At 40.9% G+C, this 26,473-nt stretch overlaps 1 protein-coding gene across 4 annotated transcripts in view; it reads right to left on the reverse strand.

Moving 5' to 3' along the window:
* The window catches only part of magixb (MAGI family member, X-linked b), a 42,683-nt gene extending 16,717 nt beyond the window's left edge, over positions 1–25,966 (reverse strand). Inside the window, exons 1-5 of one of the 4 annotated variants that reach the window (XM_075475112.1) lie at positions 25,636–25,966; positions 10,926–11,215; positions 8,525–8,641; positions 4,086–4,205; positions 1,405–1,578 (exon numbers count right to left, since the gene is read on the reverse strand). In XM_075475112.1, the coding sequence (XP_075331227.1) occupies positions 1,405–1,578; positions 4,086–4,205; positions 8,525–8,641; positions 10,926–11,205 (691 nt within the window). In that variant the 5' untranslated portion in view covers positions 11,206–11,215; positions 25,636–25,966. Of the gene's footprint in view, positions 1–1,404; positions 1,579–4,085; positions 4,206–8,524; positions 8,642–10,925; positions 11,216–25,082; positions 25,318–25,635 lie in introns of those variants that run through there. The other 3 variants (XM_075475111.1, XM_075475114.1, XM_075475115.1) reach the window with 3 other exon arrangements.
* Between the last annotated feature and the right edge of the window lie 507 nt (positions 25,967–26,473).

Here is a 26,473-nt window from a genome sequence, read left to right on the forward strand (position 1 = left end):
AGGGTATTGAAAGCCCACTGATTGTTATTTCTACGAGATTGTACACTAATCAAAACATTGTTATTATTTTCCTTCATCATTACCACAAAATTCAGCATCATTTGCTAATTAACATCTAAGAAAGTCTGATGTATTTTTATGACAGGTTTTAAAAACTGATAATCAATATGGGTACATCATCAAAAATCATCAACATCATCAGAAATCTGTGGACAGATCTCAGAAGTGCAGCGCAAGCATGTGAAAAGGCCTGAGAATTTCACAAATGTAGAAAACCTGAAAGAAGAATGGGTGACTCCCACGATGGGTACCCAAAGTTTTGCTTAGCATTTATGTTCTTTTAAAACTTTTTAAAACAATGTTGCATTAAATATTTCAGAAATACATAAATACAACTTTATCAAGTCATTTTAAACAACTTACTTACAAATGAGGCCCTTTGCACTTTATTCCTGTACTTTACCATATGAGTGAAAAAAGCTTTTAAATTAGATCTATTTTAATCTTTTTGGCTTGTGAGATATAATAATGTATAATAAAGTGGACAGTCGCTCACCAAATTTCAGCCGCTTTGCGATACCATCAATTTAACATTTCCCCGTAGACTTCAAAGGGTGGTTTGAATGACTGTTAGATTGCAAACCCGTAAACAGTCTGATGACTGTTCAGAATCCTTTTGACCCCTTTTTTGGGAACCATTTAGTTACACTGTGCTAAACTATTGCTGTGCAAAGAAAGTAGTTAACAGCTAACGCATCAAAGCGTTTTTATAAATGATCTATACATATTCATATATTTGCCAGAATGAACATTTTCTTATGTGCACTCTGCAGATGATGTATTTACTTGTAAAAATGATGATTTTACTCATTTTCTTTCCCACACTGATGATTAATACATCTTTCAGGATTTCTGTTTATGTCATCGATCACATCGAGAATCAGCTAAATGACAGAAGGAAAGCTACAAATTACTGTAGGCTATGTGTCAGCATTAGGCAAAGTTGATTATTTTACTAAGCGGTTTCTGACCATTTGTCTCATGCCCAGCTGCCTGCCTCTCTGTCTGCTCACCTAAGGCAGCATGACCTTCCTTTGGAGGTAATCCAGCAATCAATGAGGCCACTGCTCCACTGAGAGTTTCCAGCATACTAATTGTCCTAATGATTGATTAATTTGAACATCGGAGGCTAAAGCTATAGGTAGAGAGACACTGGATACTGTGTAGTGCTCAGCAGATACAATATGTTGTTAAGTTTTTATAACTTGAACTATAAACGGCCAAAACTACTTTGCAATACTTATAATATTTTGTAAGAAATAAAAACTGATTAGTGCTCGTTTTTTTACATGAACATTCATGGCATTGATCACACCAGCCATCATTTAGCACAGCAATACTTGCCTGACAGGCCTAAGTCTTCCTCGTGGTTTATGCCTTCCACTGCAGGCTTCTCCAGGTTGCTGAGCGATTTGCTGCGTGTGCGGAAGTTTCTGAGCAGGTTGCGGTGTTCCTGGTAGGTGATGGGAGGGCTGTCTGCACTTATGTGAACGGGCCGAGGTGTGCCGTAGTAATTCCCTGAGACAGGTTGGACAAAAAAAAATAAAATCTTGCCTTAAATAATGCCCATTTAAGGAGCACAATAAATGGTAAAAAGAGAGATGCATGAGATGTTTGTAGATTTTGGATTTGGAGTATAAATGTTATACCTGATACTGACATGAGTGCAAATTAATGCCAGGATTGTAAATCAAATCCGTTGGCATAAATCTAAAGGTCAGGAAAAGCATACGTTCTGCATTAACATGTTATTAGCTTCAATCTGATTTGATTCATGAGCTAAATAAAATATGTTACAGAGCAGGCTCACGCAACCATGAAGAGGACATAGTACCTATATTTGTAAACATTTTATGTTCCCCTGAGATCACATACTGCTTTTGTTCAAGCCATCTGCTCCAGCTTCTAAAAAAGAAATGAAATTACCCCTACCTCTCCCCCATTTGGCTCATGGAGATCCAAATGGGTTGAGAGGAAACATTAGATTTGTGAACTCAACAGCAAGGTCACCAGCCGTCACCACTTACTGCAGTTTCTGCAGGCTCCTGCACGCACAGCACTGATACTGCTGATACCGATAGCAGTGTGTCCGTCAATGTCACATCTGAGGCAGGTGAGGATGACATTTATTGCTCCCATTAAACTGTTGTAAATTATGGATGCTAATGCATAGAAGCTTTTTAATCAGAAGCAGCAGTCGTACCCCTATAGTAGGGGGAGGATATGTGATAAGCGACACCTAAAGTCATTAATATACACCAAGGTGCTGTTTACACATACCCGGGTATTTTGATAAACGCATATTTTCTAACCTTCGCTTGCAAAAAAAACTAGGTGCACACAGCCCCGTTTTTAAAAAAAAAACACGTCTACATTGATCAGCATAAATACGCTATCAAGAGCTGTTAAATTACACCAAGCCTGACGGTGGCAGTGTTAGAACAATGAGAATTCCACACAAGCCAATCAGAAGCCTAATAGAGAACCGCTGACAGGAAGAACTTCCGGATCCTTTTCAAGAAGAAAATATGGCGCCAGGCTCATGTGTGTGGACTGATAGCGAGACTGAGCTACAGAAGCTCCGCAATTGCTGCCCTCCGCCCGCGCCCTAATGCGCCTTTGTTGTTCAATACATTGTATGACTGTAATTTTCAAAATCACACAAGCGAGTATAGCTCTCAACAACAGAAATGCTACTAGTACCTCCATGCTTGCCAGATAAACAATGAATGGCGTTATCACGCTAGCATCCTGCCAATATGGCGGATAGGGGCGGGGCTCTGTACTATGACGACAACTCCGCATTCCATTCTGAAAACTCCGTTTTCGTCTCTTTCAACCAGTTTACACACAAACGCTAAACGGAGTTTTTAAAAAATCTCCACTTTTGCCGGAGTTTTTTTTTAGCTTCGTTTTCGGAGGAAAAAACTCAGTTTGTGTATAAACGAAAGGCACAAACGAAGGGAAAGGTCTTCGTTTATCAAAATACCCGGGTATGTGTAAACAGCACCCAAGACATGGCTTTCAAACTGATTTCCTCCTGTTCACTGAAGGTGTGAATCTTATTTTTTTTCTTTTTCTACTTTTTTCTTATTTGTTTGATAAAAAAAAAAATTAAAAAAAAATCATGTGGTCCTTCATTTACAATTAAGTAAAGGGAAAAAAAGGTCCCTTAAGAAAGCCTGGCTTCTTGTTCGTGAGCCAATTGTGAAATTGGAATCATTCAAATATCTGGTACAGTATGCTTTGAAGCTAAAGCCAGGAAAAACTTAGCTTAGCTTACCATAAAGTGCGAGTGCATGGTGAGACAGACCCTTTACAGTCTATGTTCTGATGTGCCTAAAAACAAATTTCTCAGGCTGAGTTGAAACAAGTCATCAACTTTAGGTTGAGAACACCTTATTTTTTTGCACCTGTCCCAGTAGTCATCTTTAGCTATGTAGCCTCCCAAGTCCCTCCAGCTGCTCTTTGATGACACTGACACAACCTGCCTTATGTCCACATAAGGTATGCCATCATTGTGTCTTTAAGCAGCCTAATAAAGCATATTTTACTAATAATGACACTCTGTTTAACTGCAAGGGATTGCATGATATCATCAAACCCATTTCCCAAATAAAAATCAAATTAAAGAATGTTTTTCCTTCCATCTTGCATGTAGCCCCAGGGGTGCTGTGTGTTGTCAGTAAGTTTCCATATCTTGTGGTCAAATATTAATATTTCACAGCCACACAATAACATTCTTCTCAGCAGTGTCACCAGGGAAGGTTTGTAAAGCTCTGTAACAAGTTATTGTTTAGAATCATTTCTAGCTTCAGCTTTATCCAGTCGGTTGTAATCAATAATTCAGCTTAACGACATTTATCACGTTTTCCTGACGTTTGAGGAAACAATGAAATTGGTCTTTAAATGTTGTTATATTTACAAATGTTTAGATAAGGATACAGCATGCACTTTTTGATGAATCCCCTTTCTGCTCTCCCTAAGATAATTCTGTTGTGCTTAAACACACAGGCTCAGCTCACCTTTGAACTTTCCACTCTCCAGAAGTGCTCCCGACTCCTCCAAAGAGAAGAACTCTTCAATGGAGACAAAGTTGTAGTCGACGCCTGAGATTTCCCCCTCTCTGGGCTGTCTGGTTGTACCTGTGAGAGTGGATATGATGTCATACATCAGAGCGGTGAGAACACATGAAAGCGTGGATGATATATCAATAAACCAAAGGCTATTGCTCTCATCAGAAGTCAAACATCTGAAGTCAGTTGCAAAAGTGGCCCAGGTTTTACATTGGTTTGACAAATGACAAAATTTGTAAAACTACAAAAACAAAAAATGGAAATATTAATTGGTAATTATAGCATTTCCAGCAATTACAGTACCAGCTCAGCAGGGCTTTCATCCTCAAACCAAAATCTGCCCTTTGGTAGGATGATAGCAGGCATTTACCAAGGGCTCTTTTTATCATGAGATGATCAATAAATTAAACATTAATGAGGCTCTGAGAAAGTCTTAAAGTCATTTTATCACTATTGCAAAGGTGGAGCACTCAGATGATCAATGATCTGTCATTACAACTGATTTGCATTGACCTTGGCCTGGAAGAGACCACAGCTTTCTGCATCATTACAGCGTCACTGTATTTGCTTTATTTCAACCCAGACTTCAGACTTACATGCAATTAAACTCAAGTACAGACATGTGGTGTGAATCCGATTTCGATGTTTCTCATTAAGCAAGTGGAGACTCTAATCTGAAAATAGGAGTGTGGAGCGCCTATTCTGACCTTGAAACGAGTCTTTTTTTTTTTTTCCTGCACAGAATCGCACCGAACCCAAAGTAAAGACAAATCTCCGTCCTTCTCCTGGAGGACCACATGTGACGTCCGTCTGTGGGGCCAGCAGGCGGAAGTCACACCCAGATACCCTATAAAACCTGTGATTAATGCACTGCTGTCCTGGGAGCAGCTCTCCCAGCCACAATGACACATGCAGGACTAAACTCAGTGAGCACGAGCTCACAAACGCACACGCACTCGGAAAGACAGAGACGGAAAAAAATGATGATAATAATAACAAAAACACACACATACGAGAAGAAAATAAGCATTCACACACCCTGCAGCCAACTCACACTTGTAGACACGGGTGGTCACCGGACATTGGACGCCCCCTCTATTAGTATGACCTCTTCTCTTTGCTGCACAAAGTTTGTTTAACTTTACAGTTTGTGTACCGATCAGCTCTGGCTCTCTGCTTTCTTGTTTTATGCCAACAATAAACCATGCAGGTGTTTTCTGCGTGTTTTTTTCCTTAGTCACACCTATATTTTCCTCTTGTCCCTGCTGCTTTTAAATCGATGAATAGGGCCAATACCCTGCATAAGCTACATGAACATAAAAGTTTGCTCCTACTCCATCTGCTGACACTTCCATGCGTCCAGGCTTCATTCTGGTTTGGGCTATGCTTTGTCATGGCAGTGTCTTTGCTCTCTAGCGTATATATGTGTTATCTTAGAAAAATTAGAAGTATCTGCGTCTAATTAAAGCTCTGATAACGAATCTCCTGATGACATGTGTGTAATTCTTCTCCTACCCTCAGGACACACAGCATCTCTCCAGATATGGTGTGAGGCAGGGATTCATTATCTACACACCCTCCTCGGAGATATATATATATATATATATATATATATATATATGACATGTCAGTGGGGAGACAGAATGGATTATTGACATCTTCTTCTTCCCCGCCTGTCCCTGTAGGCGCTGCACACTGATCCCCTGGAACATGGGTGAGGGAGGGATTGAAGAGGTAATTACACAGAACTCTGTATCAACACCCAGGGAGAGCTGTCTTTCAAGATCACTGCACACAAATAGCAAACAATGAATCCTACAGCTGAAAAGGCCACAGACAGTCAGCCAGACAAGCTGGAGTGAGCATATTAGAATAACTGAATGATGATGTTTCTTATCTCTGACTCACCACAAAGACGATTAGAAGAGTCTTTTATGGGGGAGACGGGGACGCAGCCAGCCTTGAGAACATGACTTTGGTTTTGAATCATTCAAGGGCAGATGTACAAATGGTACATCTTAGTGTGATTGCATGGAAATGGATGGGAAAGTTGAAGATGGCAATGTGAGATGTGCAATCCCAGCTCACAGACCAGAATAATTTAAATGTAGAGACAAAAAGAGGTTCGTAAATTCGTATCCTATTAATACAGAACGGTTGCTTTTATGAAATAGTGTGCCAGACATAGAGAGCAGTGTTGTTCATTGACACAAGCACTGTACCTGCTTCTCAGGGCTACACCATAAGCATCCTGTCTGCCTCAGTATTAGCACACAAGTCCATTAGACTGCAGTCATCCCCTCCTCCACGTTGGCACCGATATAGATTTGCTTTTAATTTAATTCCCCCCTCTAGATTATTGATACTGTAGCCTCTGTTTACTTAATTCTACCGTTCATTTCCATTTTTATGCACGGCCCTCCCGACTGAGCATTTGTTTTATTATTTCTTGCATCAGGGCCAGCTTCACCATCAGAGAATTTTGTCTCATCAAAAGGATTCGAGGATTAAAATACTTTCTAAATAGCCCAGCAGTACAAAGCCACATTTTCACAAAAAGAAATGGCATAAATGAAACGTGAAAAAACAAGCCATGATGCCTTGTCATAAATACTTTGTTTCCTTGCCATAAAAAAACTATCCCCAAAAAACTTAAACTGAGGCTAATTAATCATAATGTTGAGTAATTCACAGTTTGAACAATGCATGAAATAACAAGAAACACAACAAAGTGTCAAGAAAGAGAGCAGGAAGAACGTACTTATGGTCCTGAAGGGGGCCACAATGAGCCACTGATGAAAACTCCTCAGCTTTAAGTTCCTGGTAAACACAGCTGCCTCCTTCAGGAAAAACAATAAAGCAAAGAAAAGCCTCTATAGTCTGAAACGAGCAGTCGTGGTGTTACTGCCGTCTCTGGATCAGGCTAGCATGCCTGTGCTGGTATCAGCATGAGAACAACAGCATCTTACTGTGTCATCTTTAGGAGATCAGGGGATTACACACCCAGAGGCTGAGCCTGCCTTGTTGTCACTCTTACAAAATTAAATCACCCAGACATGGGAAGTTTGCAAAGTTTAGCAGCACAAGAACAACAGAGCTGGTAAGTCTCATGTCATATTTTACATTTACATCTTATCAATAAACAGAATCAATGCACTGCTTCCTCAGAGAAATCTTTAAAAAACCTCTCTGAATAACCTTCATCTGAGTTTGTTTAGAACAATTCGCCCTCATCCTTCCAATTCTGATTTCAAAACGGCTGAAAGCACTGATGGTAATTTAGGCAGCCGAGTCCCTGAGCAGCGGCTTGCACTGTGGATGCATGGCTAAGTAATGAGAAAAGCTTGAAATGGCTAAAATTGCAATTACACTTTAATGTAACGTCCTGAGAGAGACAGCTTTAGCTCTCTTACAGCCTCTTGCGTGGTTTGAACAGTACTTTGTTCTGTTAGGGAGTGTGCTGTTTGGCGTAGTGGCAGACCGTGCCATATGACCTACTTCCTGGACTAAAGGAGAGATTAGCAACAACTCTATACTCCCACGACAAGGTTAAGACTACACACACACACACACACACACACACACGAGGTGGTCGTTGACCTCTGCACCACCTCCTGAACAAAACAAAAAGGGAAGGAAGAACTAAAAGAAAAGATATAAGAGCACAAAGCAAGTCAGAAAATGGTTACAAAAAACACTGCTCCTGTCAGAGAGTACTCATCTGTTATATATCCTCTAGCTGCTTCCAATGACGTCATGATGTAGAGGATTAAGATAGCAACAGATGTACAACTACTAGCTGCCTTTGGCTGCCGCTGTGCTTGGTTTTATTCATAATAATCAAAATGCAACTGCTTTTATGGACTAAAAAAAGAACCTGTTACACACATCTACCATCAGATTCACAGCCATCTCACCAGCAACACAGAAAAGCAGCCAGGCACCGGGGGTGTGGATTAGAAGTGGCAGGATGCCACACACAATAAACAAAGTGTCGTCACGGTAACTGATGACTTTTGCTAATGTCCAAACTGATGTGTTTTATTTCACACAAAAATTTGATGTAAGATATTTCGGTCTTATAACCAACCTCCTCATATACCAAGCTTATTTAATTAGTTCATTAAGTCACCCAGTGCAAGCATACAGTGACAGAAAAAAAGTGTGGGAAACCGTTGTGCATACTTAAATGCTAATTAACATCATGGAATTCACATGACACTAACAGGAGATATGTTGTCACAGAATTAATGAAGATGGTAATGAACAAAAGAGCTATGCCGAGTTAAATGAATAAAATAAGCCTGGTGACAGTGTATACAGTATCATCACAATATACAGGGATAAGGGATATACAGTGATACATTCATTTTAAAAGACATACTTACAAGGTACTGCTCGGAGGTAGAGGTTCTCTCTGATGACCTGCTGAAGTTGGCTGTCCACTGAGCCGGGTGTGAAGCACTTACTCAGATATAACCTGAGATCCTTGCACAAGGTGGAGCCTGAGGGGAGGGCAAACAAAACAAGCATGGCACAGAGAGGAGGAAGCAGGGGAAAAAGAGAGAGGAAGAAAGGCACAAACAGAAATCAGCTCAGTCAACTTTTGTGATGATATATGTTCAGATGGGACTAATTTAAAACTTCACCACCTAGAGCCTCACATCCCCACCAACTGATCCCCCTGTAGCACTTCCTACCGATCCTGACTATTAAATGTGTTTTCCTAAGTCTCTCACATGTACATACAGCATGCTGAGGTTAATTGCTACAGACACAAAAACCAGAGTTGTCACCAAGGAAGGCAGAGTCGATCACCACGGTTTAGTTGCCTTTCTGTGATCTTTTAATATCATCTCAAGTGCTTTATGGTGTCTGATGACAGGCCACTTGCTGTTATTGATGGCCTAGGCACATCCTCTGCTCGTCACCCTGACAGACGAGCGCTCTGCCTGTGCTTCCCCTGCAGGCTGTCGCCTAGCTCTCCACACCCCTGACACCTCTGTATACCCATTGTCTATCACAGTGGCTCTGCCAGTAGAAGACTGAATTTGCTGTGCACTTTAAGAAAAAAATGTCACAGAGTATAGTTTTATTGTTGGAGGCAGTCAACTGTGTGAAAGTTGGACCGGTCACATATGGCCACTGCCTGCAAAGGAAAAAATCATCTAGACTGCTGCCTTTTGGGAAAAATGGTGGACCTTTGTTTATCGTACTCTGAAAAAGCAGCCATTTCCTAGTCTGTCAGAGAGCAAAAGTCAGGCTTGAAAATTTGCTCTGCTACTGAATGAACCATCACGGCTTGTTTCACAGTTTCACACATTTTGCAAACATTCCAAGGATGATAAGGAATGCAAGAAGGAGCATATGAGGCTATACTGTCACAAAGCCACTTTTAAATGGGAAAGTTTGTGATTTCTCTGCTCAGAATCTGCTCTAAAATCTCAACAGTGACTCCTGTCTTAGGTGAATGTAGCTTGATGTTCTATATTTGAAGGCCGGGGCAGAGGGAGTAGTAGTAGTAGTAGTTGTAGAGGGAGTGGGAGGAGGAGGTGTGCAACAGCAACCCAGAGCATTGACACATCCATCACTGTCCACATAACATGCAGTCAAGCTGCCAGTGGAGGGCCAGGATGACTTCAGAGCTTATAATCGATCTACCAGCAGCAGAGGATCCAGGAGCAAAGGTCCCCATTCACGCCCTTGCGGCCAAATCAGCTATCAATCTAGCAAGCAAGGCCATCGGTAGCAGCAGTCAGCTGACACTCAGTGACTTATTGCACCGTTCGGAGTCGACAAAGATATCTGTTTTCGAAGCCCTCTGTTCACAACATCAAGGCCTCTTGTGGGTGACAGAAAACTGTATCGCCACATTATTGTCATGTGTCATCTGTATTTTTTAACCCCAACCCTCATTTTGACGCCTTGACTATCGACAGACTAATTTACATGTTCAAATCAGCATCAAGATGCCACAAGTTGCAGATTTGGCTTATGAGAGTCAAGGGGAGTTTACAGAGCAAGATTATGATGGACGACAGCTTAGGCAGCAGTGTAACAGATCGTTTGGGTGTAGACTGATTAAACATTTGCAGTGGTGGGCAAGATGAACAGCAACAAGCTAAACCGTCTGAAGAGTATAACCACGTCTTCAGAGTACAAAAAGAAAAGGTAAATATTGGAACCAAGCCATCCAAGAGCTTTTGGCGTTACCCTGAATTTTTGGGTATTTTTCGGGTTTACTTCAGGAAATAATTGGCTCAGATTTTGATAAGCTGTTTGCGATGCTGTAACCTTACATGAAAAAGAAGAAGACCAATTTTAGCCATCCAACTAACCCTGTATTCTTTACCATAAAAAGTGTGGTGCTGGGTAGAGAAGTGAATCAGTTTGTCAGAAATCCCTTGGATAATAATGTCTGTATGCAAGGTGGTTCTAAACAACTCTGAAAAAGCATCTGACTGATGCGAAAAGAAAAGAAACACCAAAAAACTGAGAATTGATATTATATTTAATATTAATATTTCTGAATAAAAAGAAGCTTTCTCAAAAATAACGACATCATTTTGTATCTCATAATCAGAAAAAGTCGATAAATACGTCAATTCAATCAATGATGAGAATGTTTCTTATGCCTTCCATCACATTTCCGTTCATTACTTTGAGATTATAGGTCATTATGTAGATAAAGTTTCACATTACAATAACTGACTGAATCTCTTTTATTAATCAGAATGGCTTCCATGGTTAGCTAACTATTATAAATTATGTTTGCGGGCTAATTCATACCTGGTGACACAGTTTTGATACGGATAGGGTGCGGACACGAGTTGAGGACTCCACGAACATCTCCTAATGTCATGCCCAGCACGGGTGTTCCCCCCACCTCCAGGATGATATCACCCACTGTGAGGCCACCTCCTGGAGCTGATGTGATAAAAGGAAACTCTCCATAATCTGCTCCTCCACCAACGGCGATTCCCAGGTCCCCCGACGGGCCGAGCAAGGGGACAAAGCTGTCCTGCACCTTGGAACGCCAGTGCAGCTTTTTCACCGCTGTCTTAGACATGGCAAATGAGCTGGAGAGAAAATAAAACAGGAAAACAGGGTGAGCAGGAGGTGTGAGGGGGGGCTGTCAATGACTTATCAAGCAAGGGAAAGAACCTGTTGCTTTATATCGTTTAACCTTTGCTGCTTATCAGCATCTACAGTCTGAGGAGGTGCAGTATTTCACATCTGAGTGTGTAAAAGTCATGAATAATTCCAGCTTTATAGGTTAGGATATTCTCGCTAAAAGAATAGCAACTTGAAATTCAGGAATAACACCACATGGGAACTGTGCCTTTGTTTAGTGCAAACACATCACAGTACAGCACCAACATGCTTCTCTAACCAACAGAATCACTCTCTCCCATATTCACGGTGCTCACTGTAGGCTGACGTTATGTTTATATGTAAACAGTCAGCATAGGAGTTACTGCACAGTCCAGCACATCTACAGTCGCATGGGAAAACAGAGTTTGCATTTAATTTAAGTATGCACACATATTTTGACAGGCAAGCCAAAACCCTGACGCCATGAGTCAAATACTTTAGTCATTTGCATATTCATAATAATGCATGACATTATCATACAAATACAGATTATAGGGATTTATACATAATTACCAATTTTAGTTGCATATTCTAGACACTTCCTCCAACTGTCTGCTTTGACACTATATGTGAGTGCATGTTTTTTCTACTAATTACAGCTGGCTGCAGTTAAGGTGAGAAGTCTTGGGGCACGGCTGATGAGGCTTAAAGCTGAAAATAATATGTTTTTGTTGCAATATGCTTCCTGAAGAGCAGCTGTGAGTGTGCGGGATGTCGACGAGGCTGGCGTGGTGAAGATTTGTTTGAGTTGCCTGTGATGTGACAGCTGTGATGCAAGAGAACAGACCATTCTCCTCTGACATGATCAGAGCAGCACTGTCACCTTAACACACAGGACAGCGGAGACACACACGGCAGGATATCAGGATCAAAAAGACAAACAACATGTCAAATAAAATACAAAAAAGCCTTCAGTTGAAGGAACAGTTTGAAGTTTGGGGAAAAACAAATGGGCAGATCAGAAGATCGATGTCACCATTATAGCTTGCCTCACTCGTAGACAGTAATGCTATTACCAATTTGCTTTGGAAGTCAGAACTCTGGGCTGGGAATGACATCACACCTGATTTGACCACGTTTCAGTGGGAAGCTAGCCTGGGAATTCCCATGCTGCTTTGCGCTCGATTTCATTCTCACTGCAAAGTCAGCCTGGAAACCACCGCCCTTATTTTTGCCAGAGTTTGGGAACCAATCACAGAACGGGGGGGGCAGCAGCAAGACGATGACGACGTCTATGCGCTACACCGAAGCTTGTAGAGTGTTAATTCAACATGACAGCGGACACAACGTTACCGTTCAATGCAGCCTTAGAAAGTGATAGTTCGGAGTAGATTCACCCTAGGGTCATTTGAACCGTGACATCCAGCCAAGTAGCCCACCCGAAGTTTTTCCGATATTGGCTGAACATCAGCTGAGTTACTGAGTTATCCCGAATAGCTTAGCACAAGCGCTAACGGACCCTGGCAGTATCTCCAAAATTACCACACTAAAATCACATGTCATGAAACCAAACTTCTACAGTAGTACAAATATGGTCTGTACTCACAAAACGATGCATTTGGAAGTTTGTACATAGTCCAGGAGTTTATTATTATCATCAACACAAGCCTGATAGCTTTTCTGCTGCTAAAGCTACGTCGACGTCACTTCTGGGAGCTGGGAGCTTCAAAGTAAGATGAGGGTTGAGCTACTACTGTAGACAACAAAGCAAGGCTGCTCAATTTCTCCATTATTAAAATAAATTCACAACTCTACAACATAAAAATTCATGTAGAATATAGCATATAGGCCTACTTTGTTGTCAATTTAAGTAGCTTAGAGCGCAAGTTTACTTTTATTTTCCATTTTTTTCTTCTTCCTCGTCGAATTTCTGTCGTCATCTGGTATAAGTGATACAATTGGCTATGAATCGCGCGCAAAGCAGCATGGGAAATACCTGACGTCATTTGATAGACATTCGTAGCGCCCAATAAACGGCTCTAGGCATTCGTAAACCACGCCTCAAATACGAGAAAATGCACACCTAGTTCCCAGACCACCATCTCATCGAGATTGTGGACGCGTCAGCCAGGCTAGTGGGAAGCTTGAAAACCAGCAGGATTTCTTTGGGATTGCATTTACCATTCTAGCTGTTATTAGCAATTCATGCCGATAACAACACATTACGCAATGTTTTGTGAATACAAACACTGTGGTGATGTATTAACTAAGGCTGGGCAGTAATATACTAGCCACTGATTTATTACAAATTTTTTTCTACTGGGAACTGACAATTTGCCTATCTTAGCATAAGAAGCTGACAAATATACATTGTTAGCGGGTTATGTCTACGAAGGTAGCCCATGTGTAGGTTTTTTTAATCTATGTATCTATTTATTTTTTCCCTCTTTGGGCAGCACCTGGCAAGCTGTTCACTGCCCCTGTTCCGAGATTGTATGCCAAGCATTGTGAACATAACAACGTTCCAGTCTTTACATGGAACAAATGGCAAGGAAAATATCAAGTGTATTTCATACTGCTGTTTTTACTAATTAATACCCCTTTAAAAAGCAATATTCCAAATGGACAATACTGATCTCCAGTTCTGATGTGACGAGGAGATTAGCAATGACTCTACCAAGATGCAATCTTCTTAAATGATGTGTGAGAGGAACGCGTCAACTTTCAGTGACCCTTGCCTGGACAGGGATAACGTGCCCCGAGTTCAAAACGCCAAGCTCATTGGCCCTTGGCTACACAGGTCCAGTAGGCCTAATAAGACTAATTGAAAGAGTTAAAGGGGAACGGCATATATCTAATCCTTTTCTACTTGACTGGCCATTCAACAGGCAGATCTGACAGATATGCTCCATCCCATCTCCTGCTCAGCTAAATTTGTGAGGTGGTTTATTTGACCAGAATAAGTCTGAAAGGGGGAGTGGCGGGGACAGCAAGATTGAAGTAGTGTGAAAAGCAGAACAATGTAACATTAAAATATGAACCATCCTTCACGCAGAGAGTAATGACAGAGAGAATAAAAGGAAACACAGAGGCCTGAGAGAAATAGAGAGGTGCCACACAGCCTGAGGTTGGCACAGGACTCACTTGTTTGACCTTGCAGAAGTGCAGCTCAGGAAACAGGAGTAAAAACTACAAAAATGGTTCAGGTTTTGGTACAATACCAGGATCTTAAAAACAAACAATTTGCATTTCAGTGTCATATCACAGTCAAATTGTTGCACATTTTAGTAATAGAAAAACTGTTTCTTTCAGTCTAAAATTATGCTTATCACGTTATCATTGCCAAACAGTGGCCTCAGTCCCTCTCTGTCTACCCCACTGTGAAACCTTCTGTGGCAACGCTGTCAACCTGCTTCCCTGAAGCCAGCCAGCCATCTGCCCACGCACGACACAAAGTAGCACTACACAAGTTAAGTGTGCTGTTAGAGGAAAAGAACACAGAAGCAACTTTAACCATTTAATCTTAAACAACGTATTCCCATGTGCATCAGTCCTGAATGATAATTCTATAAGCCTTTGGGCTCTTCGTGCTTTATCTAAAGATTTCTCAGAACTTGTCAGCGGTAAAGATTAAAATGCTAAAAATAAAACAACTGATAGGTTTTTTCAGAGTATTATCCCCTCACAAGTACACAGATACATTGTGTATCTGCATAATATTGGATAGAGGCAGAGCGTGTCGCGCAAGATGTAGCTGTGGTCTTGACCCCCTGCATCTGACGGGGGTTTAATGAGGCACAGCCTGTCAGGTCCACAGACGCCCGGGCTCGTCCCATCGTAGACTCACATACCGACATTGCTTACCTCTGTCTCTGTTGGTGTTGATGCTACAAACTGGCCCTGCACACTCATTTCAGCCGTGTCCATTAAATACACAGCACTAGGTTATCATCGAGATGCAGGAGAAATATTCTGCTTCTGCAGTGACCTTATCTTCATGTTAGACATTGATGTAATTCAGTGTATTAATAAGCTGAGTAATTTTTAAAATATCTCATCTTGTGCATAATCAAACAGAGCTGTCACATGGAATATCCTTAACGGCAATATGTGACATTTAACTGATGAGAGGGTAAAATATGACCTCATAGTCACTGACTCATGCTGCTTCAAATTAAAATGAGACATAGTCTCTACAGCTGTGCTAGGAGCCCTGTGATGTAATACACTGGCATTGCAGTAATTTGAGCTAAATGAGCTAAACATCAAGCATATGTAACGTTTACCATTTTTGTTCAGCATGTTAAGACATGATGATTCGCAGTATAAAGAGAAGGTTTTACAGTTTTGTTTTATCCATTCTCACTGTAACACTATTACACAGCAATTTGTGAAACTGTTACCAGATTTGAGCTTTTCATTTCTGGTCTTGCACATTTTTCTTTGTTTGTTTTTTTTCTTGCATGATACGTGGACCACACCGGGAACACGTTTGCCTCCCCTTTGCACAATTCTTTCATTAACTATAAATTTAATTTACAATTACAATTCCCATTGATTTTTTATATGCGGTTTATTTTTTTACCTTCAATGTCTGGTCAGTTCAGGATGCCAAATCTACATGGTTAGGTGTAGGCTTTAAAAAAAGAGTTGGCTTAAGTTTAGACATTTGAAACTGTTTGGTTAGGCTTAGGAAAACATTCTGAAAGTTTAACACTTGTTAAAACGCACACTCGCAGAAAACACAGAGCACATAAATTAGTGTCCAATTTATGACTGTAAAAGGAGCATTTATGTACAATAAGCAGACAGACCAGTGTTTACAAGAGAAGTATTGTTGCAAGGGTGCACACCTTCACTGCATGCACAAATATAGTTCCGCAAGCACATGGCTACAACGAGCGCACGCACAATCCTACACACTCTCAGTTGCTCTACACACACACACACACACACACACACACACACACACACACACACTTGTCCTGTGTTGATTCTTCATATTTTAGACTCTGGAGGCTGGGGCAGTGCCTGATACTTCCTCCCCTCTGATTGGATAATCGTGCTCCACAGAATCATACCTACACAACAGAAGGAGTTGTTGGTAATTGTATTAGTTGTGGTATAACTCTAACAGAGAGTAGTTGTATTGAAAGATTTTTGTGCTGGAAATATAACATACATTGGTATTAACAAGCTATATAGTTTATTCAGGATGAAAGGTTTACCTGCACTTTTTGTCTTTTTGTTACATTTCTATATTTCCTTTTGGTAAATAACACTGATTTCCACTTGGAATTATCAAAGTAAACTTTAATTCCATAAACTAAAATCTAGCCTATTACCATTAGCAATGCCTAATAAAAACTGTGCACTACCACAGTGTGGTAGAATTTGTCATAATATTTGTGAAATTGATCTTCGCAGTAGACTACTCCGGAGCTGTAATAGTATATACAGTAGTTAAATAGAGATGATGTCTGTAGAAGAAACAGAAATATCAACTAAAAGGATTTTGTAGTAACTGTGATAGTGATGGTGGAAGTGCTATTATCAATTGAATAATATATATTTTCTCTAACACCAAGACAATCGTACCACTTCTTGTTTAAATATCAAGCAAAAGGAACTGTAGGTTGACTGGGAATGTATGGTTATTTCCCCTGTAAAATGTACTCTGTCCTCACCTCCAGAGTACATAACACAGTGAAATCTGCAAATCACACTAAAATCGTCATTTAGACAAAACGATGAAGACGAAGTCAAACTGAATTTTAAGACACAGCCGATAATTCTGATAAAAAAGACAAATCTCAACCGGCTCCTTGCACTATTGTCAACTTATTGTTGACCCTCCTATTCTTAAGTAATGTTTGCTTTTTTCTTTAAAAACCTGCTTCTTGTGTCATGCTCTTAAATTCTCAAGTTTAACTCTGCTGAGATTGATAAAGGGAATACTGCTAGTTTTGCAGGTATTTGAGCATAAAATGAATTAAATTCAATTCAGTTAATTTATATAGTCACAGTTCATAAACATGTCATCTCAAGGCACTTTACACAGAGAATTACAGAGTCTAGTTACATCTAAATGTAATTCGCATCACTGTAATTCAACTCTCAGTTCATTATCATCCGAGACAATGCAAATCAGCATCATTATAGTTGCATTCATATCATACATCCTGATGGGAACATTAACTCTGCATCATATATAATTTAATAAATTGTAGAAGTATTTTCACTAAACACTATCATATTGCGAGGGCAGCATGAATATTCACCATGGAGGTATATCTTCTTCTTATCAATGCAGTATCAATAATGTCCGCTGGAGCGCCTGTAGTTGGTGTCCTGCCGAGAGATCACGACACCGATCCTCCCGAGCAGGTCATCAAACTGGGTCCTGGTGAGCCTGAAATACCGCTGGAAGCGGCCGTCATCCAGACGCAACTCCTGTAGAAGGCGGTGAAATTCTCAGAACTGAGTGCACCTCCGGATGATGTCACTGACCCAGACACGACGGCGCGTGCGTTTCCAACGAATCTCAGACTGCCACAGCAGGTACAAGGACGCGATGGTACTTATATCAGCCATGGTTGATAAGAGAATGAAATGGAGGGAATGGCGCCATATAGCCCCTTGAGCGAAAATTCGCTCGTTGTTTACTCGCGCGAATAACGTGAGTAAATTCAACTACACCCGCGGCAAAACTCGCGCGAGTAACGCGACGCGAAAATTCGCACCGCGTCCGGTCTGAACGCACCGTAAGTCAATGCTTTTTTTTCCAAAAGTAAGTGTGGTGTCGTTCCACACACGCACTCCTTCTGATCACTGTGCAAAACATTTATGTAAATATCACCAAGTGAGACAAGCGTCCCCCTTAAAAGTTCAGCCTGCTCTTATTGGTCAGCTCCACTGGTCTGAACAGGCTCCGCCCACAATTCCATGTCAGCTTTAATTTAAATTCAAAACGGGAGAAAATAAATCATTGGACGTTAACTTAGAATGCACCCCGGGTGCGGTAGGAGTCATCAAAGTTTTTATTGCATTCCAGGAAATGACTAATTCTAAAATATCATGAGGATTAATTATGAAACAATTGTTTGATTTTGTTGGGCCAGTTGCAAGTGTATATTATTATTATTATTATTTACCTATGTGAAGCACAGCACAAGAGAGAGTATGAAGAAACATGCTAGCATGGCTAAAAGCAGCACACATAACAGTCAAAAATATGACTACATTAAACGGGTTAAAGGATATCTAAGCCTATAAAAAGAATGCTCTATTGAGATTTTTGACCTTTAGGTCAGGAAAAAAGCTGACCAACACATATCGAGTTCCACCGACTTCCTCTCCAACAACGACATGCTCAGAATCTTTACAGATTCAAACCCCAGCCTTCCAGAGTAACTTCAAACCACAGATATCTGTCGATGGTAAAACACACATCCTCATGCCTCGCAGACTATTCTTAGCCCGTGTTTTTTTTATTTCAGCACCATAACTCTTTATCCAGGAAGCATTCAGCATGTGCAAGAAGCTTTTATAGCTCGGTGTGCATTAAACACAGCTGCGCCACACAGACTTTTCGCTTTAATAATGACTTTGCCCTGAATTGCAGGAACACTCATGCTTGTATTATCCAGAGAACATTCAGTGTTCAAAGCTAATTAAGCACAATAATTGATTTTTCCACTAAAGAGAGTCAAATTGTAACTCAAGCTTAATATTCACAATCTTTACATTTCAACTGTTGCAATGTAATAATACCTTATAGTGCAACAGTGGTCCTGTGCAATTACATTTCTTTTTTTTTTTTGTGGTGATTAGTGTAAAAAAAGAAAAAAAAGAAGGCAAAGCTGAGGCCATTTTACCCCTGGCAGCTTGTAGTCATGAGCGAAATAACTTTATTACAGGACAAATTAACCAAGCAGTTATTTCAGGTTGGCTCTCTGGGGTGTTGATTTATTAAAGTTACAAAGATGAGCTTTGCCACTGAGCTCGATAATTCAAAGTCAAATTAAAGCATCGAAGCGAGGACAAGAGGGAATAGCTCTTGACACTTGGCCACAGGAATGTCTTGAAAGACCTTCAAGTGGTAAAAAAGAAAAAAAGAAAAAAGGGTGTAAGCAAAACACATCAATTAAGACGAATGAATAATTGAATTGGTCCGTATAAATTAGCTCAGGCAAGGGTGGAAAATAACAACAACTTGTCTTCTCCTGTCCTGTCGAGGTGCCCACTCTCCGGCTGAAAGCATTTTCCATGAGCACAAAACCATTAGCAATAAATGTAATCTTCATTTGGGGCTGTGCATTTAATTAGGTTTTATTTTCTGTTAAAATTTCGGCCGCAGACGAGTATAAGAAGAAGAAGCAATTACCGAGATGCCCTGTGCCTCACAATTATTCTCTCGCATTGTTTTATAATCCAGTGCTCTCACAAATTCATGCCCAGCCAAAATGTGGCGTGTTTAGTTTGGCTCAAGCCCAGATGATAAAAAGAGAGCTTTCGATCAGCAACATTCTAAAATTATGGAAGGAGAAGAAGAGTGAATCCAAATACTTCTTCTGTGACTCAACAAATGCTAAATGCTTTCAACGTCCACTAGTTCTGTTAGTGAAGACGTTTTTCCATGAAGCCGCCCTGCTTTCACCTATCAGACTGTTCTCTCTGTATCAATAATTTGAGTGTGGTTAAGTAGAAAGCACTGACTGTCAGCTCTCGTGATTCTCCACATGTTCCTGATGTCTATCTAGATGCCGGCCCTCATCCCCATCAAAGCTGTCTCCCAGCTCGTAGATCACTGGCTGACATAATCGGCTTTGACCACGGCAGAGTTTGTACAACTCTTGCAAAGATGAGAAACTTTTAACACAATCAGCGCTCGCTGTGAAATGTTGCTCTAATCGAGCTCTGCTACCCCACAGTCTGATTGTGTAACCCTTAATGCTCATGTCACGGAAACTTATTTTTTTTTCTGCACTAAATGAACAGCAGAATCTGTGTATGCTCATAAAAGCATCTGTTCGGTTTGTCATGGTGCAGCCATGCTTGCTCTGTCGTCCACGTTTTGTTTCCGCTCTGAATGCATTCCACAGGAATGAAACGAGTTTGTTCAATTAGCTCAACGAGAGTGCTCTATGAATTAATTTGAGCCTATTTTTGTATTTTATGCATGCACTCTGAAAGTTCAAGGGAGTGAATAGCTGTCTTTCTTAAATGGGAATTTTGGTGGATATTGATGGACTGACTGTGTGCTCTGTCAGCTAGATTGTGACCAGCATGCCTAAGGCTTTTGTTGGTCTGTCAGTGGATGCTGGAAGTGAATAAATAAACAAAAACACTTGAGATACACTGGAGATTTTTTGTCTTAAGTCTTCGTGCATAAGCCAGCTCAAAGTCAGTATTAATGATGGTTACACAACGAACGTGCACGTGACTCATTTACCTATTAATCAACTAATCACCCCAGGTGATTAGTTGATTTTGGGCTTTTGGCCCATTGATGTATTTTGATAATGGTACATTAAGCTAGCTGAAGATGTGTTATCAATCTTGTAGAAATGTACAATATTTCTTATCTTCTTTTTCCCTTTTGTGATGGGACATCTAATTTGCTCAGAATAACTAATTGTGGTAAATTGCCAGTACAAATACCGATGTATGCACAGTGCTGTGCAAAGGTATTGAGCCACTCGTCATTTTGTTATGTATTGCCAGGAAAACAGGAAATAGGTGCAGTTATCTTATGAAATGTGCAAACAGAAACACAAAGTTTAAACAGTTTTAATAAGCCTGAAGGTTAATAACTGGGGAGGATTCATCACAGAACTGTTGACACTTTGTCGATCCAAAACTTGTTATTTTTTTGTATGTCAAACTGTGTTATCCTTTACATTTTTTGAAGATTAAATTAAATGAAATGGATTAAATTATGTTATGCAACAGGCTGCTAGTGACAAAGTGCCGAAAGACACAAATTAAAAAAAAATCTTTTTTTATTTGTTTTTTCTGTTGTGTGGGGATACAATACTGGTTAATCCCTTGAGTTAAAAGCCCTTTTTAATGCTTGAATGATTCATAGGTCAGTGTTAAGTGGCTTAAAAGCAAACAAAACACAGTTTTCCTCTGGAAATGGTCAGGTGCAAAGCCTTGAATGAAAATGAGTGAAAAAGCAGCCAATGTCCAAAGAAAAAAACAATAAAAGAACTTCAGAAAGCCTGGAGAACTATTTCTCAAGACCACTTTTAAGAATGACAAAAGTCTGGCTTCTTGGGCGCAAAATGTAAAGAAATGAGGGGCAGCTCAAGACTTTTGCACAATACAGAACATATTTTTCGCTGATTTGCCGAGAATATCACATCCCTCCTGAAGTGGACTTATAACCTATGGCAGACATAAGATGCAAACCTTTTAAAATGAACACGTTCCCAAATTTTCAATACATTTTCAAACAAAAGTGCAGAAGTGGGATGCACATTTTGGGTTTTTCTGCTGATATTTGATAAGCTCATCGGCTTTCATCAGCCGATGCGATGATGAGACCACATGTTTTTTGCATGCCTCCTATTTCTCGATCCTGTTCATTAACTGCACCATCAAAACATCAATGAAAAAGAAATAAATAATTAGTAAATTCAAAAAAGAATAACAATATTTGACATGCTAAATCATAATTTTGATTGCATTTAAAATCTGAACGGCCACATTATTTGAGGGTAATACCACACACTGGGGCAGAGACTAACCATTATTATCATTAATGATTCATTTTCTCCTTTTTTTGTTTGTTTTTCAATATTGGGCTTAATATTTTACATTTTTTCCACAAAACATTATCAAAACGACTGCTGATTAATTTTCAACAAATCAAATCAGCTTTACAAGATTTTTTCATGTTTTATATTGTTTAGACATTTTGAAAATAGCCAGCAAGGAAGCTTACAACACTCCCACAGTGGCGTTAAATACATCCGTTAAATGTAATATCATTTTAATCTGCTGCGTTTCCCCTCTTGTTACAATTGCCGTATTTTTGAGGAAAAACTTGTGACAGGTAAAGGATAAAAAACCCTTCAAACGAAACCATCCAACACAATGAACACAGCTCCTCCCTTCCCTACAAACCTGTGATACAGCATTGCTCCTAATCCTGCAGCATCCTCCCAGGGTGGCGCTGAGGGTCAGCCAAGAAAAGCATCTTAAACACACAGTGACCTTAAATTCATCACAATTTAAGCACTAATGGAGTGGCAGACGGACAGAAAACGTACACGAGACTTTCCCCTGCCCGGGCCTCATCATCCCATCTCATGTCCACGCCCTGACCTCTCCCTCTCCCGTCCAACATTTACACCAGACCGTGCAAACAACACAGGGTGTGCTAAACCTCCCTGATGCTCACTCACTTGCAAATCTAGGGCACGGGACTGCTCAACGCAAAACAGACAGCAGTGAAAGATTGGAAAATAAAAGATTAAATGCTTGTCAGCTGAGAGACAAAAATAAAAATAAAAAATGCACTCTGTCACTTGGTGGACACTTAATAAATCATGCACTGATGAGAATACGTGAGCTAAAGAGCACAATATCTGCCCTCCATAAATTCAAAATTTACCCCAGTGCCATACCTTTATTCACATCTATCAAAGCCTCTCTGGGTTTGACCACAAAAATGGGCCTAAAAAAAGAAAAGGATCTAAACACTCTAGTGAGCAGTAAAAAATGCACCCATCCATCCATGTATACTCACACAAACACACCTGGCAGGATAACACCAGCTCAGAGACGTTTCCCTTGAGGAAACCTTATATTTAGAGTCACAGGATCAAGGTCAAGGCAGGGGGCACATTACTGGTACCGATGTGCTGCGTACACTCTGCTCTTCCTGAGGAACACCACTGTGACAACAGGTCCTCCTCGACTGAATGCATTACACCCCTCACTGTGATCCCAGATTAGCTCTCATCAGGAAGAGGGAGCAGTTTAATTAAACAGAGCAGATCAGCTCCACACCCATGTGATGGATAAGAGAGGAAGAAAGGGATAAGCAGAGAGAAATTAGGAAAAATTAAAGATGAGACAGAAAATAGAGCCAATCTGGGAGGAAAGCGGACGTGAATCAACACAAAGAAGCGGCGCGGTAACCTTATGAAGAAACAGCTGAAATCATAATAACCAAAAATGAATAATTCAAAAGGGAATGGAGGAAAGGTTCAGTTCTCTCTAATGAGCATTTTTGTGAGGTCGCAGTTTGGTAACCTAAGCAGGCCTTCAAGTGTGCGTGTAGGTAAGAGAGAGATACTGCTGATTCAGTAGGGATGGCTGAAGGTGACCCTCGCCTGCTCCTGCTGCCTCTCTCACCACCTGATATTGATCCCAGTTGTCCAACTCAGATAAATTCCTTGCTTTCTTGACATTTCAAATATGGCAGCGTGTAAATTGTAACTCCACACACTATCATCGATTAATTATTGATTTGCCTCTTGACAGAACGTGAACCACTTCTCATGAGCGGCCCTGCCAACTTAAACTGAATCTCCAAATGTGTATGGACGTGAGCCCTAGTTCTGGCGTGGGTTTATTGTTGTTGTTGTGTAAATTTGATCAGACCGCACATGACGTGTTAAGAACTAAGAATAGAGCAGGCTACAACTGCAGAATTCAAATTCAGAGGCTGGGAGCAAAGGTTTGGACCGCAGATGGGTGAATGTGTCTACGTAGCCCTGCACTGTCAAGGGTAAACTGCCTGCCACACACACTCACACATACATACACACGCACACTTTCACCTCACCTTAAAACAGCAGCATGAATATTCATGATACCGAAGGACGCAGGAGGTACATAATTAGACAATCAACCACTCCCAGATGACATGCATTACCACGACAGAGGGGAAATGCACCTCATTTTATCCTCCCCTCTTGTTAGCAGTAAAAGAGGAGTTGGGTTTATAAGTCAACATGCATTTCCACTTACTAGTGGTTCAAACTTGGGCTGAGATCATAAATAAATAAAAAAAAATGAATGCAAAATAAAACCCAAAGGCTTTTAAGGTGCAAAACAGCTCATGAGTGCATGGATCAGACTACAGGAAAACAAACAGTTTGAGGACCAGAGCTGCGTGCGAGAGCATTTGTTGACAGTTCCACCACCCCATGCAAATGAACAATCCCCGAGCAGCACTACCTTCAAAGCTCTCCAAATCCAGAGCATCGCACACTTTTAAGCCAGTGCCCGGCATCAATCACCTCAAAACAAGCTCCCTGAATCAAACTGGGACACACCCAAAACAAACAGCAACAGAACACATACACGTGCGCACGCAATCACACGTAGACTGCTGCAAAGCACTTGTGCACGCTCCCACACACACACACACACACACACACACACACACACACACACACACACACCTGGCTGTGAAGCACAAAGCATATTCCAGTCAGCCTATCATACGGCAAAATGGGTGCAGGTGTCCTGAACAAGAGCTTCTCTTTATGTTTCATTAGAGCAATTTCTGAAGCAGGAGACTGAAATGAGAAAAAGAAACAAACTTTCAAAATCTATTCATGCCTTCATTATGCACACACACACACACACATGTTCACCAAACTTAATCTGTTAAAACTCACACTCTCATCCCTAAAGTATACCTTATAATGACAACCCCCATGTTCTTCACTCTCATCTCACAAGTTTACATGAACACAAACTGGTAGAGTGTCTACCAGCTGCTGTCAGTCACCCACCACCACCCCACGGTCCCACCACAAACACACACACACTTCGATTACACACAACAGATTCTCAGATTTCTCATATTTTAGGGAAAACACTGACCTGCCTTGCCGCTGACACACACACATTCTCTTTAAGCAGTTCAGCCTTTCAAAGAGGATCCGTTTGAACGCGTCTATATACATTGACCCGGCTGAGGTTAAATAATAAGCCAGCACTTTAATAAATACGAGTTGCTTTGGTTCAAAAAGCAGCAGCAGCAGCAGCAGCAGCAGCAGCCCGGCGACGCCTGTAAAAGGTGGGAATGCAGCGATGGGGAGACGCTTTCACCGCAGCCAATCCCAGAGAAAGTCAGACGCGATGTGCACGGCTGACGGGATATTTGGACACTAGTGATGCTCTGAGAGCTGTGGTGATCTTGTGGAGAGTGAGAGAGCGGGGAGAGAGGGGAAATAACACACACACTCACTCACTCACACACACACACACTATCGGGCAAATCTGACGGCGGCCGTTCATAATTTTTCAGCAGCTGCTGCACTGCTGTGAGCAAAAGAGCGCGGAGGATGGATGACTGTGGTCAAAAGCAGCTATTTTAACTTGAGCAAAGTGTTCAGTCTGCCCTTACAGAACAAATAAACTGCCAGTTTCTTACCTCCATGCTCGGCTCTCTCCGCGTATGATCCTTTCTCCTTGTCTCCGTCTGTCAGATCCTCCAGGTACCGATGCGTATATTTCAGTAGATCAAATAGCAGAGGCCCAATCAACCAAAAACACAAATGTCGGTAAAAAAACAAAAATCGATTTGACCGAGTTAAGGTGTCATTGAACTGCAGGCGCCGCGTTCTCAGGGCGACAAACGTCAATTGTGGAAGACAAGGTTAGAAGAGCCTCGGGCTTTTTTGTCTAGTTAAAAGTGAATCTTAATTGACGGCCATGTTCTATAAATGTAACCCACTTTAAGCGGGAGGAAACAATGATAAATGCATTATGAGAAGGTTATCCTGAGAAGTTCATGAGCACGGAGGGGAGGGGAATAAAAGAGTTAAAAGTACCGCCCCTAAACAGTGTCTGTAGCTTATACCCGCATCAGCAGCATCACTTTATCATCAGTTACAATCGGGGCTTAAAGGCGTGAGAACCAGGTGTAAACGTTGAGGGTTTCATCTTTTTCCCCATTTACTCCCCATTCACTGGGCTATTTCATCCAGTTATGACTAACATTATACATTAACAATAACAGAAGATAAGGCTATAAAGGTGCGAGTTGAAAAGGCCTGCAACACAGTGAGCTTCACATTGAAACTGTGGTGAATGTGTTTACACACACCATCTCAGCCGGAATAAAAAAGTAAATCCAGGTAGTTTTTTTTTTTCAAAAAATGATATTAAAACTATTACTGTAACTGTAACGAAGAAAAAAGGGCGCGTTAATTACGAAGAACGTCCCAAAAAGAAAGGAAAACTTTAAATGTCCAATTAAACAGAGAAAC

The sequence above is a fragment of the Odontesthes bonariensis genome, chromosome 10, assembly GCF_027942865.1.
Source record: "Odontesthes bonariensis isolate fOdoBon6 chromosome 10, fOdoBon6.hap1, whole genome shotgun sequence".
NCBI lineage: Eukaryota > Metazoa > Chordata > Actinopteri > Atheriniformes > Atherinopsidae > Odontesthes > Odontesthes bonariensis.